Source organism: Gobius niger (assembly GCF_951799975.1).
Source record: "Gobius niger genome assembly, chromosome: 17".
Taxonomy (NCBI): domain Eukaryota; kingdom Metazoa; phylum Chordata; class Actinopteri; order Gobiiformes; family Gobiidae; genus Gobius; species Gobius niger.
The window spans coordinates 19,968,367-19,983,221 of NC_136868.1; the positions used below are offsets into that span (position 1 = coordinate 19,968,367).

General features: G+C 40.6%; 1 protein-coding gene across 3 annotated transcripts in view; it reads left to right on the top strand.

Moving 5' to 3' along the window:
* The window catches only part of pex5la (peroxisomal biogenesis factor 5-like a), a 59,898-nt gene that overhangs the window by 33,761 nt on the left and 11,282 nt on the right, over positions 1-14,855 (top strand). Inside the window, exons 2-8 of one of the 3 annotated variants that reach the window (XM_079575140.1) lie at positions 29-133; positions 6,676-6,787; positions 9,798-10,007; positions 10,589-10,712; positions 11,420-11,513; positions 11,665-11,694; positions 12,955-13,050. In XM_079575140.1, the coding sequence (XP_079431266.1) occupies positions 29-133; positions 6,676-6,787; positions 9,798-10,007; positions 10,589-10,712; positions 11,420-11,513; positions 11,665-11,694; positions 12,955-13,050 (771 nt within the window). The remainder of the gene's footprint in view (positions 1-28; positions 134-6,675; positions 6,788-9,797; positions 10,008-10,588; positions 10,713-11,419; positions 11,514-11,664; positions 11,695-12,954; positions 13,051-14,855) is intronic. The other 2 variants (XM_079575141.1, XM_079575142.1) reach the window with 2 other exon arrangements.

A 14,855-nucleotide genomic window follows, 5' to 3' on the forward strand; every position in this document is an offset into this window, starting at 1 on the left:
AGAGACGTTGTTGATTTCACTGTTGTAGGGGAAAGACTCTAGGTCTGCAGATAAGACCGTTGCCATGGTCCTGAAGGAGATACCCAGTAAGGCGTCATCAGAAGGAAAGCCCCTCCTCACAGTGACTACCAAGGTGGGCACAGCATTTCAGCACCCTCTCCCTTGCCATCAGTGGCTCCACTTCTCTCTCTTCAGTTAGCACCTATGCTTTAGGATGCTACAACTGCTCTGAACTGTGTACTAAATTTAGCCTCCGTATCTCTGTCTTTAAAGCTGCTCTATGGGGTATGAAACCTCAATACTATCACCACAATAATCTTATAATCAATACAAGTCCAAAGCACATAACGCCCCCTCGTTTATAAAATGAGAGAATACAATTAGTGCAGAAACACAGCTTATGCTTTCAAATTAACCTCTGGATTCACTCACTCAGTTCACATTGATTGTGCATATACGTAGCAGCGGCGCAAAGGGAGGAGTGGGATTAACCGCAGGGTCAAAACAAATTTATGCATTTAATCGGGTCAAAAAAACTTGCCCCATGTAAATTTTACACCTCATAAGCAGCTAATCCTTGGCGTAAACATAGTGTGAATGTTGTTTCCAAAATGCCATGCTCCACAGCATGGCATTGGGCTCAGACTGCTGTCTGTATACATACACTGTGGAGCAGCAGCTACTGTGGCCTGTGCTGAGCTTTTCACTTCTCTGCGGCTCTCCAAGTGTAAGCTGATGAAGTCAGAGCCAGATGCCAGCACGAGTTTTGTGCTCTGTCCTGATTGCTTTTGTATAGAAGAGTGTGTGCACTGCTGTGTGTGTGTGTGTGTGTGTGTGTGTGTCCTCTCCTTAATGTGTCTGTGTTTTAAAGCATGCTCTAGGATCTTTAATAGTACAGCATTTTCTGTCTAGGCCTAATAAGCTGTTAATGTACTAGGCCATATGGAGCAGACATAACTGTACCATGCTGACTCATCACACAAGAGGGAAAGTTACAGCATGACTTGGCACTTCGACAGTAACTTTTACTGTTAAATAACTGTTCTCAAAGTTCATATAAAGCCGCAAAAACCTCGATTACGAGGCTTAGGTTTAGACAGAGCTCACCTTCAAAATCATGTCAATGCAGGGGTGAAAACAGGTACAAACATTTAAAACCGATGGGAAGAAGGTTAAGATCAAACAGACAAAAGTGATCCTTTCTTTGCCTGAAAAGAGCTAAATTATTAAAATCACGTATCATGAATATTGCACAATAGTATTTTATCTTTGCAATAAATTTACTTCTGTTAACTTTTTTTTTTTAATCACTTACTTGAATTAAATTATAGCAGAGAATTATAGCAGAGCTCGCATAAGCAGATGTCTAAGGTCAACATTGTTTTCAGAGAGTAGTACATACATTTTTCATGCCTTTTCTGAGAGAAAGCATTAGACACTATGGAGGCTGTTATGTAAGTGTTTTGTCCCTTCTCAAACCACTGGAGAATGGGCGGTAAAACTGAGAAAAATGAAAAACAAAGGTACTATGGCAAACTGGCCATTTGCTTTGTCATTTCTTCATGGTCAGACAGGGCTTTGGCTATCGCAGGTGCCGTGATCCCAGCTTGATGCCAATGACAGAGGCTAAGTGACAGGCTACGGCTCCTTACGCCACATGTCAAGTCGGCTCAGCTCCATTTGTCCACTTATATACTCTCTGTGGACCTGAGCGTCAGAGGAGTGGGCTTAAAGATGACGAGGCAAGGCTTACGTCTGGATGAGACTGGTGACATACTGTAAGGACAAAGAGACACTATTAATAACAAGAGCAACCAGATCTGCCAATTCAACAGGAAATAAGAGGAAACTGGAGAAGGAGGATGTCTTTACAAAATTAGAAAAAAGCAGCGTCCTCAGGTGACACAATGAACAATGCCTTTTGTATGACTTACATTGTATAGCTCAGGCTTCTGTATTATTTATCACAATATACAGTGGGTTCAGTATTACCCTCTCTTATTCTTAAAAATATCTACATTCACCTAAACAGCTCAACAATGATGTAATAAGAGATGAAATGTCTCAGCAGTCGTTTAGGGTCTGAACACTTAACTCTGACACAAATTTTATCCAGAATCTGTATTTTTTATTTTACTTTTTTAATAAAGCCATTTTAAAGCCCAAATACTATAATTTAATGCCACAAACAGAGAATAAAAAGGCTGCACATTTAATTTCTTAAGATTTGCAAACATTTCATCCAACAGAGGAAAGAGAAATGAACCAAACAGGCAACTTTTGAGCAAAATAAATGTGCTTAATTTCAACCAAAACTGCAAGTGAATATGAATATGAAATTAGACCATAATTTTAATGAATCCAGTAAAAATGTTGAGCAATGTCATAATTTTCCAAGAAATTTAGATTTAATGCCAGTTTAAATTCACTGCTTTTTAATACCTTTTAAGGCCTTGATTTTGGCACAATTCATTTTTTTATTCCCTGCAGAAACCCTGTACTTAAGCGGAAAACTTTTGAGTCCATTGTAAATGTATTAAAACTAGACAGTCCTAAAGACACACAGTTGTCGTTCTGCCTAAGGCACGAGCTGCTGCGTGACTCACACAACTTACAGCTATGGAGACCTGTGGGAGTAGGTCCATCACGGTCACCGATGCACACAAGAACAAGGACATCTGTAAATATAAAACAGATGCTCGCTGCTAGTCCAAACATTGCTCAAAGTCAGAACATTTTCTTGTTTGATGCGTTATTCAGGCTTTAGGAACAACACACAACAGAGCCTTTGCCTTTTTGTGTTACTTACAAAAAAAATGCCTGAGTCTAGATTAGAAAATACCCCTACTTAGATGTAGTTATACAAAAAACCAGCAGGGGGTGCAGTTATGCCTCTTGTGGAAATCATTTGTTACCAGCAAAATGCTATTCTGCGAAAGAAAGAGACTGATCACGAACAAGCTTGATCAAAGTGTCTGGACCATAAAAACGTAGGTCCAGACACTCTGACAGTTATCGGAGTGTGGGCTGGCGTTTAGAGTGCAAAAGAGGGAGGACTAAATATGTAGAATTACAAAAAAAATGTGTGATCACTTAGCCAAGTGCATTTTCTTCAGTTCAGCTTTACCCAAATCTAAAGGCGCTGCCCTCATTTGAAAGCTAAGACCTAGAAATGCTACAAACGTCATGTCACCTTTTTAAATGTTCTTTTTCATCTCATTTTTGCCACTTTTTGTTGCATCTTCATCCTCTTTTTCCTCTCATTTTTGTCGCTATTTTGACACTTGTTTCAAGAAGCTTTTAGATTTGGGTAAAGCCAAACTGGAGAGAATAAGATAAGGTTCAGGTGAGAATAAGAGGTTAAAACAAAACCTCACTATGTGTTTTGATGAGGAAGTAAAAAAAAAAGTTGATGCAAATGTATAACCAACCAGAGGCCGTTATTTAAAGTACTGTTTACGACTCCTCCAATCGTGTTTTCTCCAACTCCCATGATCCTCTATGCTCTATTTTCAGTGGTTCGCGGTTCCCAAAACAGAACACCTCCAGGAGTTAGGCCCAAGTGGCGTAATTAGCTGAAGTTTTTCCATGACTTCATTTTAATCGCATAAACAAATTGCCACATCATTTTAAAGTTATGAGCAAAAACCAGACCAAGCAAAAACCTAGAAAACTCATTTTCGGTGGAGAGCTCTACCTTTATGTGTCAAGAGGCCATGTCTAATAATGGGCTGCTAATAGTGAACCAGTAATTGGTGTTAGCAATCAAGCAAAGTGGCTGGTGCATGTCCCCAGATGGATGTGGGAAGCTCTCTCATCCTCATTTACTGGATGAGTGGTAAATCGCATCTTCGACTCTCAAACCCATTATTTAAAATTGGCCCTTGTGGCAATCATAGGGGGAGCTTTTTCCCCGTTTACATTAAGTGGAACTACAGTGTCCCTAGAGATTTTACATCCTGTTAGCAACACAGTGTATATCTGTTCATTTTTACTTAACCTTCTGTGTTGAGGCATCAATTAACCTTTTATTTTCCATGTAGGCACACCGGGTTCAACTACGTCTAGGCCTTGTTTCATTACTTTATGTCACCTGGATGTAAAACTGAGCTAAAACCAGGTTTGCAAGGTCTGCAATTCTCTGCAAGGGCAAAGAATTGTTTGTCTGGTTTTTAGTCCTTGTGTTGGCCTTACTCGTTCAGTTCAATGGCAGTAATTACAGCACATACACATGATGCCACTGCAAGTAATCTGAGGATTCATTACAAAAAAAAGCTTCTGATAGGGCACTAGTCCTAGTGTTGAAATGGTAGCTAGTTTCCATGAGATTTCAGAATCTTTTTAGGGAAGCCTCGTCCCAGATGGAAAGAACCCATAGGAGCATGGGGAGAACATGTACCAGCGACGAGTTTGGTCAGAGAGCGGAATATACAATATAAGAAAGCAAACAGGAAGCGGAGTAAACCAATCAGCGAAGGGCGGACATGTGTTGTTGTTGCCGGGTTATTAGTGGTTCATATTAGTGGTTCATTAGTGGTTAATATTCAAACAGGATCATGAATCACAAAAGTCATCTACTGTCGATGTGCTCTCAGTCATTTACCACCAATAAAAAAGCGCTCTCTCCCGTGCGCCGTCTGTAGATTGTTATTGAGGGAACCACCACGCCTCAAGAGCGGCAAAATTAACAAATCTCATTGCGTGAGTTTGGCATGAGCAGTGAACGAGGGCGTCCTGCCCAGACTGATATCCCTGTGTATAAAAAGTACAGAGGGGCATCATTCTGGCCTTGCAGGGTGAGGGAGAACATGCCAACTCTATACAAAAAGACCCCTCCCATCCCAATCAAACCAAGGGCTTTCTTGTTCTTAAGCCAAGCACACTAAAAACCTAGACGTGACACAGATCATTTCAGATCTGCCTCTATGTAACATAAAAATTGCAGGGACCGGAATCCAGCATGTAGCCCCAGGCTAAAACTATCACTATGATCCACTGCAAGTCATTAAAACATAAGGCATACAGTACAATGTGTGATGAAGCACGAAGCAAGTAGACACACATTAGACTCTGCCTAATCTACATATTTTTGTTCCATCAAAATAGGTTTAATGAACAGGATGATAACTATGCGGCTCATGTGCAGAGATTTTGACAGATATGACCTTTAGCCAGTCTGTCAATGAGAGCTATCACAAAAGGGTGAAAGCTTGACACCTAAATTTGCATTCACAAAATGTGAGAAGTACATTTTTTATTCTTTGGCAATAACTTTTCAAGCATTTGTTGACCAAGCAAAATTACAAAAGCTTTCGGTTCATTGTCAGTAAAACATAAAGGTCACAAAAATGATTTGTTTTGCAGAATTAAAATAATTATATCAAGATAATTTGTGATACAGAAAGTAATTTTACAGTATGTGGTCCTATAAGCCAGAAGCCAAAGCCAATTTATAGCTTCCAATAATGCCATTTACTAAGGGCATGACAGAGTAATACATCAGCCAATAAATCTGAGCTTCCCAGAAAACAACAACACGACTGGCCACGGCGTCTTTGGGGAGACGAGAATGTACAGAGCAAGTGAAATCTGGTGGTTTTACTGCAAGTATTGAACCAGAGCTGTTTCAAGTATTGAACCAGAGCTGTTTCAAGTATTGAACTGGAGCTGTTTCTTTATTATGAGCACAAACTCGAAAACTAATTACTTGCGACGTGCTAGCGTTTTTTGTAGAGGACCTCCATCTGTGAGTAATGCTCCTTTCTGTCTTTTTTTTGTCCTTTGAACTACATGAATTATAAATATATATGCAGTGGGAGGAAGAAACTCCAAAGTGTTAACATGCTTCTTCCCCACTGTATACCTCCAGAAATCAACAACACTCTGGATAACTAGGAAATTAGGCCCTATGTCAAAAATCCTGAAATATCCCTTTAAGGTGTCACTGGAGTTGGGCATGAGAATCCAGGGTTAAATAGGACCTTGACCTGTGAAAAAATACAGTGAAATGTCTGAACCTGCTAATAAAAGCTTTCCCTGCATTAATATTCTGCTTGTGTGTACATGCCCGGAGAGCAACACCAGCAAATGCCAGGCCTATTTTCTGCCAATGCTAGATACGCACTGCACAGACAACAGCAGGGGCTCTTTTCAATGATAAGTCATGTAGGGCTAAATAGACACCAGCAGCACCTGTACTATAAAGCTTCAGGCCCTCGGTAATGACTTGGATGTAACCTTTTCTGAATGCACCACAGGCATGGCGAGAAGCATATTCATAGATCACAAAAGAAGAGAGTGCGCAAAAAGTGTTTTATTGATAAGACATCTAGTTGTTTTTGGCCCAGCAACTACAGACTCAGGTGGGAGCACGGTCTGTTTTGTCGTAGAGCTAATTGGATTCACTAACATTTATTTACAAGGGCCCACTAACATCGCCAAATCTCCACATATGTGCGTGTCTTTGAGAAATGACTGTGTAGACAAATCGTGCTAGTCACAATGCTGACCCCACTCGGACTGATTGAGTTTCTGCTGGTCCTGCTCAGGATTGATGACTGTTGTAACTTTGGTTTTGTTGCATGTTTTTTTTTTTATATAACAAACTGCACATCCCACACCGTGTAATCAGGTAATATGAGAGACTCAGAAGTCATGTCTTTTTTTCCCTTGCAGCTGGTGAGCGAGCAACAAGAGAGCCGTCCACTCCTGAGCCCCTCTATTGATGATTTCCTGTGTGAGACCAAGTGCGATGGGGTTTCCCGACCGGTAACCTCCAACACCGCCGGTAAAGAACCAAAAAAACCACACATTTGTATCCAACTTAAAAAAAAAAGAAAAGAAATCCATCTTTGAATTCTACTGATGAGTGTTTGAGTTCAACTTGACATCTTGACTTTTCCACATGAGTTGGACCATCTTTCATGGGGTGATTTTGTGAAACAGATTGCTTCTGATGGGATTAATCATCTTCAAACTGGCCACTAACTGTGTCGATTCAGGCGGCAAAGTGTCGACCAATGATGCGAAATGTCTCTCCTATCTTCTGCCTCCACAAAGCTGTTGGGCTCTCCAAGTAGTAATTACAAAATACATAATAAAAATGTACATTCATAACAAAAGCAGGGCAGGATAAAGATCATGTATGATTCTGGTTACCGTGTGAAGAGCAATTGACGGATTCGACGACCAGGAATTAGCCGGAAAATCAATGGTTGTGATAGAGCTGGAAAGGACTGATTAGGTGTAAAACATGTTACAGCCTTTAGCAAAAATTATGCATGTGCATTAATTATTACAGGCAGATTTACTCCTTTTAAGTGTCACGTTTTTGGGGGGATGGGGAAAGCAGTTCAGAAAAACGATTATATATACTGTACATAGCAACAAGGCTTTTCCAGTCAACACAGTGACGTGGGTTTAACCTCATTATCCACTACACCCTACAGGCTTCACACGGCGCTTTACTTTTTTCTTATTGTCAGCGATTCCCAGATTATGCAAGAGGCATAGGCACTCTTCTCTTACTTAACTCACTGATACACAAGTGATTGATCAACCAAGAGAATCAACCGAGGCAACTTCACATCATAATATTTACAGCTTCAATTTCCATATTGTCCTCCCTCTCTGTAAGCTTGTTTCTCTGTCATATCTTTGCTTTTTTTCTGAAATCAATTCATAGAATGTACATAAACATAAAATGTTGATTTATATCAGCTCATGTGCAGGGTCAATCAATTGTCAAATTGTTACTAAATACTGAACACAGCCGGGTATTTCACCTGCTTTACTGCAATATTCTGTGTCATTTTTCAGCTACCTTCCTCATGCCTGTTTGCAAAATGGTTTCCAGCAGCGCTACTCCTAATCAGGCTTGTATAAAACAAAAACACAGAGGAGCTTTTTTAAGCCAATGTTTTGCAATTGTTTAAAACTCTTACATGATTATTTAGCAGCAGTCGATTCATTGGCTTGTAGTTTTCTGTTCCAGAAGAACTTTGGCTTCATTATTATGTTCATGGAGCTTTTAAACTGGCCAGTCAATAACCACTCAATAAGCCTTTCCAGTCTCTGTCAGGGCTTAAAGGAATAGGCCACCGTTTTTACATACTAAGATATGTTCTTACCTCACTTTAGACGTGTTAATATATCCCCGTATGGTCTTTGTCCGTGCGCTCTGCCAGGCAAACGGAGCACATACGCAGCCTCTCCCACATGTCACATAGCTCCAAAAAAGCTCACGTGTTCCCTATTTAAATAAAGTTACGTGAAGTGTTTTCATGCGAAGTATATTTACACAGAAATGTAACATGTCAATTTTATAAGCAAATAAAAAAGGGGACTATATTGTGAGGCGTAATGATACGAGGAGCACAGCGTCCGCGTAGTAACTCCTAAAGACTTCCCCCGCTCACTTCCGTCAATAACCTTTAGGAGTTACTGCGCGGACGTTTTACTCCTCGTATCATTACGCCTCACAATATAGTCCCCCTTTTTATTTGCTTATAAAATCGACATGTTACATTTCTGTGTAAATATACTTCGCATGAAAACACTTCACGTAACTTTATTTAAATAGGGAACACGTGGAAGAGCTTGGTAGCTTCTATCGTGAGCTTTTTCGGAGCTATGTGACATGTGGGAGAGGCTGCGTATGTGCTCCGTTTGCGTGACGGAGCGCGCGGACAAAGACCAGACGGGGATATATTAACTCGACTAAAGTGAGGTAAGAACATATTTTAGTATGTAAAAACGGTGGCCTATTCCTTTAAGTTGCAGATGAAGGTCACTGGTTTGATTCCCAGGTTAGGTTAGGCTTTATTTCTAACCGTAGGTAAATTTGTCTTGCAAAGAAAAATGAGTCAAACATTTAAAACACATAATACCAAGAATAACATAAACATTACACACATACAATTAAAATGCCACATAAGAATCCTAGGTTTGTTCGGTTTCTTTGGATTCCTTCATCAACACAAAACATGCACAACAGGCTAAGCATTCCGGCAAGGTGCTCCTGACCAGACCTATAGATCAAGGTCTTGAGATGGGACATCACGCTCTGCAGTTTCCCACTGCTCCAGGGACAAAAAAAAAGAACAAGGTGGGAAGTGAGTGACTTCTCAAGGCCAGACTGTTCTACTCTGAAACAGAAGTGACTTTTTTTCTTTTGCCATCCACCTCATCAGCCTCTTTTCTGCAAATTCAGGGAGACTTAAGGGCGCTGACAAAATCAACATCACTTTCCCTTTTATGATCAATCCGCAAGACTTTTCTATGCTAAGACTCTTCAGGCACCTTCCCAAGGGTGTGCATCCCTTGATTTGCAATTGTGCTTGTCATCTAAAGAGTACCAGGCATGGAAAGCAAGCGCATTCTCTAATTACTCGGAGATTTCAGTCAACAAATGCTCTCAGTTGGTTGTCATGAAACAGCAGAGCGCCAATTATGCAGTCATTCACTAGTTTGAAGCTCTCGTTGCACCAAAAACAGCAAGGGACTTTGGAAAGTAGCAAAAACTTATGCCACAAAAAGTTGCTTTATGTGTGTTTTCCTTTACTTGGAACTGTTCCAAAATCCACTTTAAGAAGGATCCGTCTCTATGTGTTATGCTCTTTCTTGCAGATAATGATTAGAGTAACATAGAGTAACAGTAAACAATGGCGTTGCACAGCTGGCAACTTGACAAATTGCTTATTCGATGCAAACTGTTAACAATACTGATCCACACAATACATTTTATTCAGTGCCGTTGCATCTGCTTTGGTCTAAAGAGACTGTGGTCTTTCCAATAGTTTTGTCGTCTACCCTGGACCTCCTCGACCTGAGTGAACCAGGAGAGCGGAGGCACAGCAAGGACAAGAAGATCCCCTTGATATCTCGCCGCGACAGTCACAAGAACAGCTCACACCGAAAGAAAACCGACGAGACGGAGCTCATTCAGGTGGAGGTGGAGACAACAGCGGTGGACGCTCGGACCCCTGAGAGAGTGTCGCTAGACTCAGGTTCAAACATGTTTACATGTCCTATATATGACACAATGTCCTCCTCTTTCACAATTGACTCTCAGTCATCAATCTCCCTGCATGAGATCCCCGCGGTCCACAGCAACTACAGTTCCCATCACTCCCGACAGGACTGGCCTCATACATGTTAAAACAGGGCTATCGTTACTTAAGCTAATGCACAAGTAAGAAAATGGTGTAACAGTTAATTATGTTTGTATTAGCAAGTTGAAAGGTCAAAGTCTTCTATGATCAGTAAGTATGCACAGCCAGGAGACAGATAGGATGAATAATTCATGGAGATGTGATGAATGAGTTGCACAAAAGGGGCCAGATCATTTAGTACCCACTGGCTTTTCTCATTGTTTTGTACGAAGAGATTTAAATGAGGTTTTGAAAAGCTAAGTGCAAAATGATTGCTTTAGCATTTATTGAAATTGCATGAGAAATTTCGTATAATGAAATGTAAACAAAAATGAAAGATAACTCCACTGCTAATATTACAACAGGAACATGCACACGCCAACTAAGGTGAAAATGAAAAAACTAACAATTAGAACTTTGTTTCCATATTTTATTAGTTACCATTGGGTCACAGCTCGACAAATGGGAGGACCTGAACCCGAATGTGGAAAGAAATGGCAACAAGAAGTGGAAACTGGAGAGACGGCGTTCGTCTAAAAACTCCTCCAATGAGTTTCTGTGGTAAGTTTTGTTCCTAAGAGTGGTGATGCATGTAGACTGTCGATAGGACTTCGCCGTGGTGGTCCACTGGAACAGTCTTGGCGATCATATTGTGATTGTGAACTCTAATCAAGAGTAAACTCACAGGAGACTCTTCTTGTCATGATTATTTTCTTTTACTGTACTTTGTTGATTGTGAATTTTACATATGGGAGGTCTATCTACTGTCCATGTTCAAAGATATTACTACAAATCTAAAATCTTTGTTTTTCTAATCGGTGTCAATTAACAATACTATAACAAAATATCAGCACAGTAATATCAATCGGGAATCACTCAAATTTTTTGAAAAGGATGCAGCATTTACAGCTGATTGGATGAAGCGCACCTTGTTTTTGCCGAGCGTTAGCAAAGTCTCAAAACAACAAACGACCACTAGAGCAAATCTGTTCAATATTGAGTGTGTAGCATCAAACCTTGCGTTTTTTCTGGCCATCCTCCTGTTAAAAAGTATCGATAAAAGTGCTTGTTGTTGTCAGCTATTGCTAAATCCTCCTTCTCATTGCAATACTGCCATGTGATTGTCTCAAACCACGAACGGTGCAGATTCAAATAAACCAGCGCGAACAGCATAAGATGGATCTTTGTGTGTTTGTGAACTCACAAATACAGCTTGCAGGCATCTGCTGATGCCGTTCTAATCCTGTAAATTCTGTTTTCTGCTTTAGGTCGACAGACTGTAAAAGTCACATCGAGCCGCTGAATAAAAATGCTCTGGAATTAAACACCAAAGCAGATGCAGACTCGGCCCTCGCAAGTCAAGTAAGTTTTTATTTTGAAATTGTGTTTGTGAGATGTAATTGTTGAAAATGTTTACATGGGGGTGTTAAAATGTTTGCATGTAAAGGCTAACAATCCGTTATGTGCCAGTAATCACCATTTTGTCCTAACACATGTAATTCTTCCATTTCAGCTCAACAGGCAGTATATTAGTGGACGACATGTAAGCCTCTCTATGTGCATCCTTTCATACAGTATATCAAAAGACTTCTACATTTGCACCAGGAAAACAGCATCACATTATCTCAATCTATTTTTTTTCCAAAATTGCTAGAAGCCAAAACAAAACACAAACAGGAAGTTTTGGCACCCTGTTGGCTTCTCCTTTGTGGTGCTACAAGGTCCAAATGTCAAGCGCTTTCCTCCCGAGTTGATGTCTGTGTAGGTGCACATTAGGGGTCTTGTTTCCTGATGCCATTATTAGATTAATAGGGTGTAAATTATTCAGCAGCTTTACTCTGAGCCCATTAGTGTTGGTCCCACATCCCCTTTTCAGCCCCTGTATTAATAATAGATTTGGGATTAAACATAGCTGGTCAGGATGAAAGCAATTTATTGACAAACAAACACAAATTTTGTTTCGCTAAAGACTTACAACACAGTTCATGGACATAAGGAGTGGGTCTGTTTTCCTGACCAACAGGAGCTTCAAAAGCAGAAGCAGTGCCAACATTAAGTTCAAGAAATGACCAACTGTGTAGACTTTGTACTTGCTGAAATAGAAATGACAGGTTATGTGATTTTCTAAAAGAAGTGAAAAGAGTGCCCGTTAATAGAGAGATTAGGTAACCTCAATTAATCTTGCATAATGGCATGCTGTGGAGATGGGAATCGTTGTGGGTAATAGCAGCTCTCACAGGAGGAAGTCACTGACTCAACTCACAGACAGTCGATTGCCAGTCCCTGTAATGGCTATGCTTGCCCTAGGATACATATAGATATTACTACAGTCAGTCCTGTATCAAAACTCACATCTGTGCAGAGGTTATTTGAACCATTTACTCCTCACAGCCCTATGCAGGCATAATGCACAATCACGTTAACATCACCACGGTCCATTCTGACGCACCATCCGCACCGTGCCACTTTAATACAGGAGAGGGGTGGTAGGTATGAGTCTCTCATGGTGGAGCCTGTAATTGCATGTGCCGATGCATGGGATGAATGGGAGAGTCTGAAAAGCATGGTTTTAGGCTAAAGGGGAGCTAGTTGCTGACAGTGGTGTATCTGCTGGGCTTCCTAAGGATGTCAGGGCTTTGTGAAGCCGAGGATATTTCTGAGAAAGCAGAGACCGCTAACCCGGCAGCTCTCCCTGCCTAGCTGTGTATGGCTGATGTCATGTGGCACATGTGCATTCATAAGTGTATCTGTCTGTTATCTGTTTCTTTGTGCATATATGTTATGAACTGTTCCGGTGTGGCAGGCTCGACTTGCTAAGGAGCAGCGATGGGGCAGCGCCCTCTTGTCCAGACACCAGTCCCTGGAGGAGGAGTTTGAGAGAGCCAAGGCTGCGGTTGAGGTAAACAAAATGCTGCTAACAAATCTCAAATCCATCATCATCAGCACAAAAGCGTGCAGCAAGCTGTCACTTGAAGAAAAAGAAATATTAAGTCAGCCATTATTTCAATGGGAGACTCATAATAGGCATATTACGCTAACTACTTTGAACAAAGTGTTCATTCTTTGGTGCCGGCTGACACTTAAAAACCCCATGTCAAATATGCACACTGGAGTTCACAGAGTGACTGACCTAGAAAAATAGAGCTGAAGACTTTCCATCAGATTACAAAGAGACAGCAGGGCACAACAGTCAGACATATCCAATTTCAGAGGGGAACGCACCCTTACTGTAACTAGATAGGGCTTTCTTTATCAACATGAGTTGAGTTGTGAAATTGTCCCTATACTCATGTGCTAACCACAAGACCTGACTCCTGTGTGACAAAAGAAAAGCTTTTTTTCATGTCTTTTTTTATTCCGTTTACTTCTTGATAAATTATAAGGCAAATGTAATTAAACCAAAAAGTGAAAGAATTATCACAAACTCTGAAAAGTTAGTCAGTAGCCAAAGTAGAAAACACATTTCATCTTAAGTTTTAGGTTTGCTCCAGAAAGAAAGAAAAATAAAAGCTCAACCATTTTTGCTCCTCTCTTTTTTTAGCCCTAAACTATTGACTTTTTGAAATTGTCAATGAATAATTCAAGAGTGAAAGGAGGGGATGGAAGAAAACCGAAAAGAACTAAAAACTTTAAGCTTTGACAATACCGATGATACATGACCAGTATTCCCATCCACCCCAAGAGCCAAACTTCTCCTAATGCATGGTGCCACCAAGTTAGTGCTGACATCACATCTCACAACAAGATCAGATCCATTAAAGGAGGAGTGCATATGCATATTCTTTCACACTTAGCGCCAGAAATGTGGGAAGAAATGGCACAAGGAATATTGAATCAGCACCCGTTTGGCCGAGCGAGCTACATTACAAAATGGAACACAGACGAAGGAGACCATTTTAATGGGATTGATTCTGAAGAGTTGCCATTCTGTTACGTGTACTGATTGGATTGAAACGTACGTGTATGGTCCGCGTAGGTAGCATCTGCAGCAAATGAGTACAACATCAATTACTCCAAGCCAGTGACAGTCTCAATGTTATTAGGCAGAAGGCTCCGGGGACAGTTAAAGGTAATAATGCGGCTTGAAGAAGGAGCCGTGTTTTTACAGAAAATCACTCTCTCGGTGGCAGTAGAGGATTCACGCAGTGGAATTGGCTTCTAGTTTGATTAAAACAGCCAAGAACATTAAATTAAGGGTGTTTATGACATTACAGAAGCTTTTTATTTTTAGTATGATGTTTACAAGAAATAAATGAAACTTGGTGTTCTATGTCCTAGTCTATTCATACTTTTTGCATGAACAGGTGATCTTGCATAGAAAAGACAGAGTAAACGAGACTATAAGTTGCACGTTTTTCATAGTTTGGCTTGGGGTGCGACTTATACTCAGGTGCGACTTATATATCAAAATATTTAATCCCACAATGTTTGTTATTTTCACACCAAAAGTCGCTACAGGGCACTCTAGGCTTGTGTACCAGTATCTGCTACTGCTGTACCACTGAAGATATAAAAAACGGTAATCGAGCAGCAGAAAGAAAGTTTGGAGTGAGCGAGAAACTTGTGAGGCACTGGCAGTGGAGGTTACTCTTACTGCAATGAAGAACACAAAAAAAGCTAATCGTGGGCTTTAAACTAGATGACCACAGGAAGAAGAACAGGTTCGCAAATGGGTGCATGAACAACGTGCTGCCGGGAGAGGCT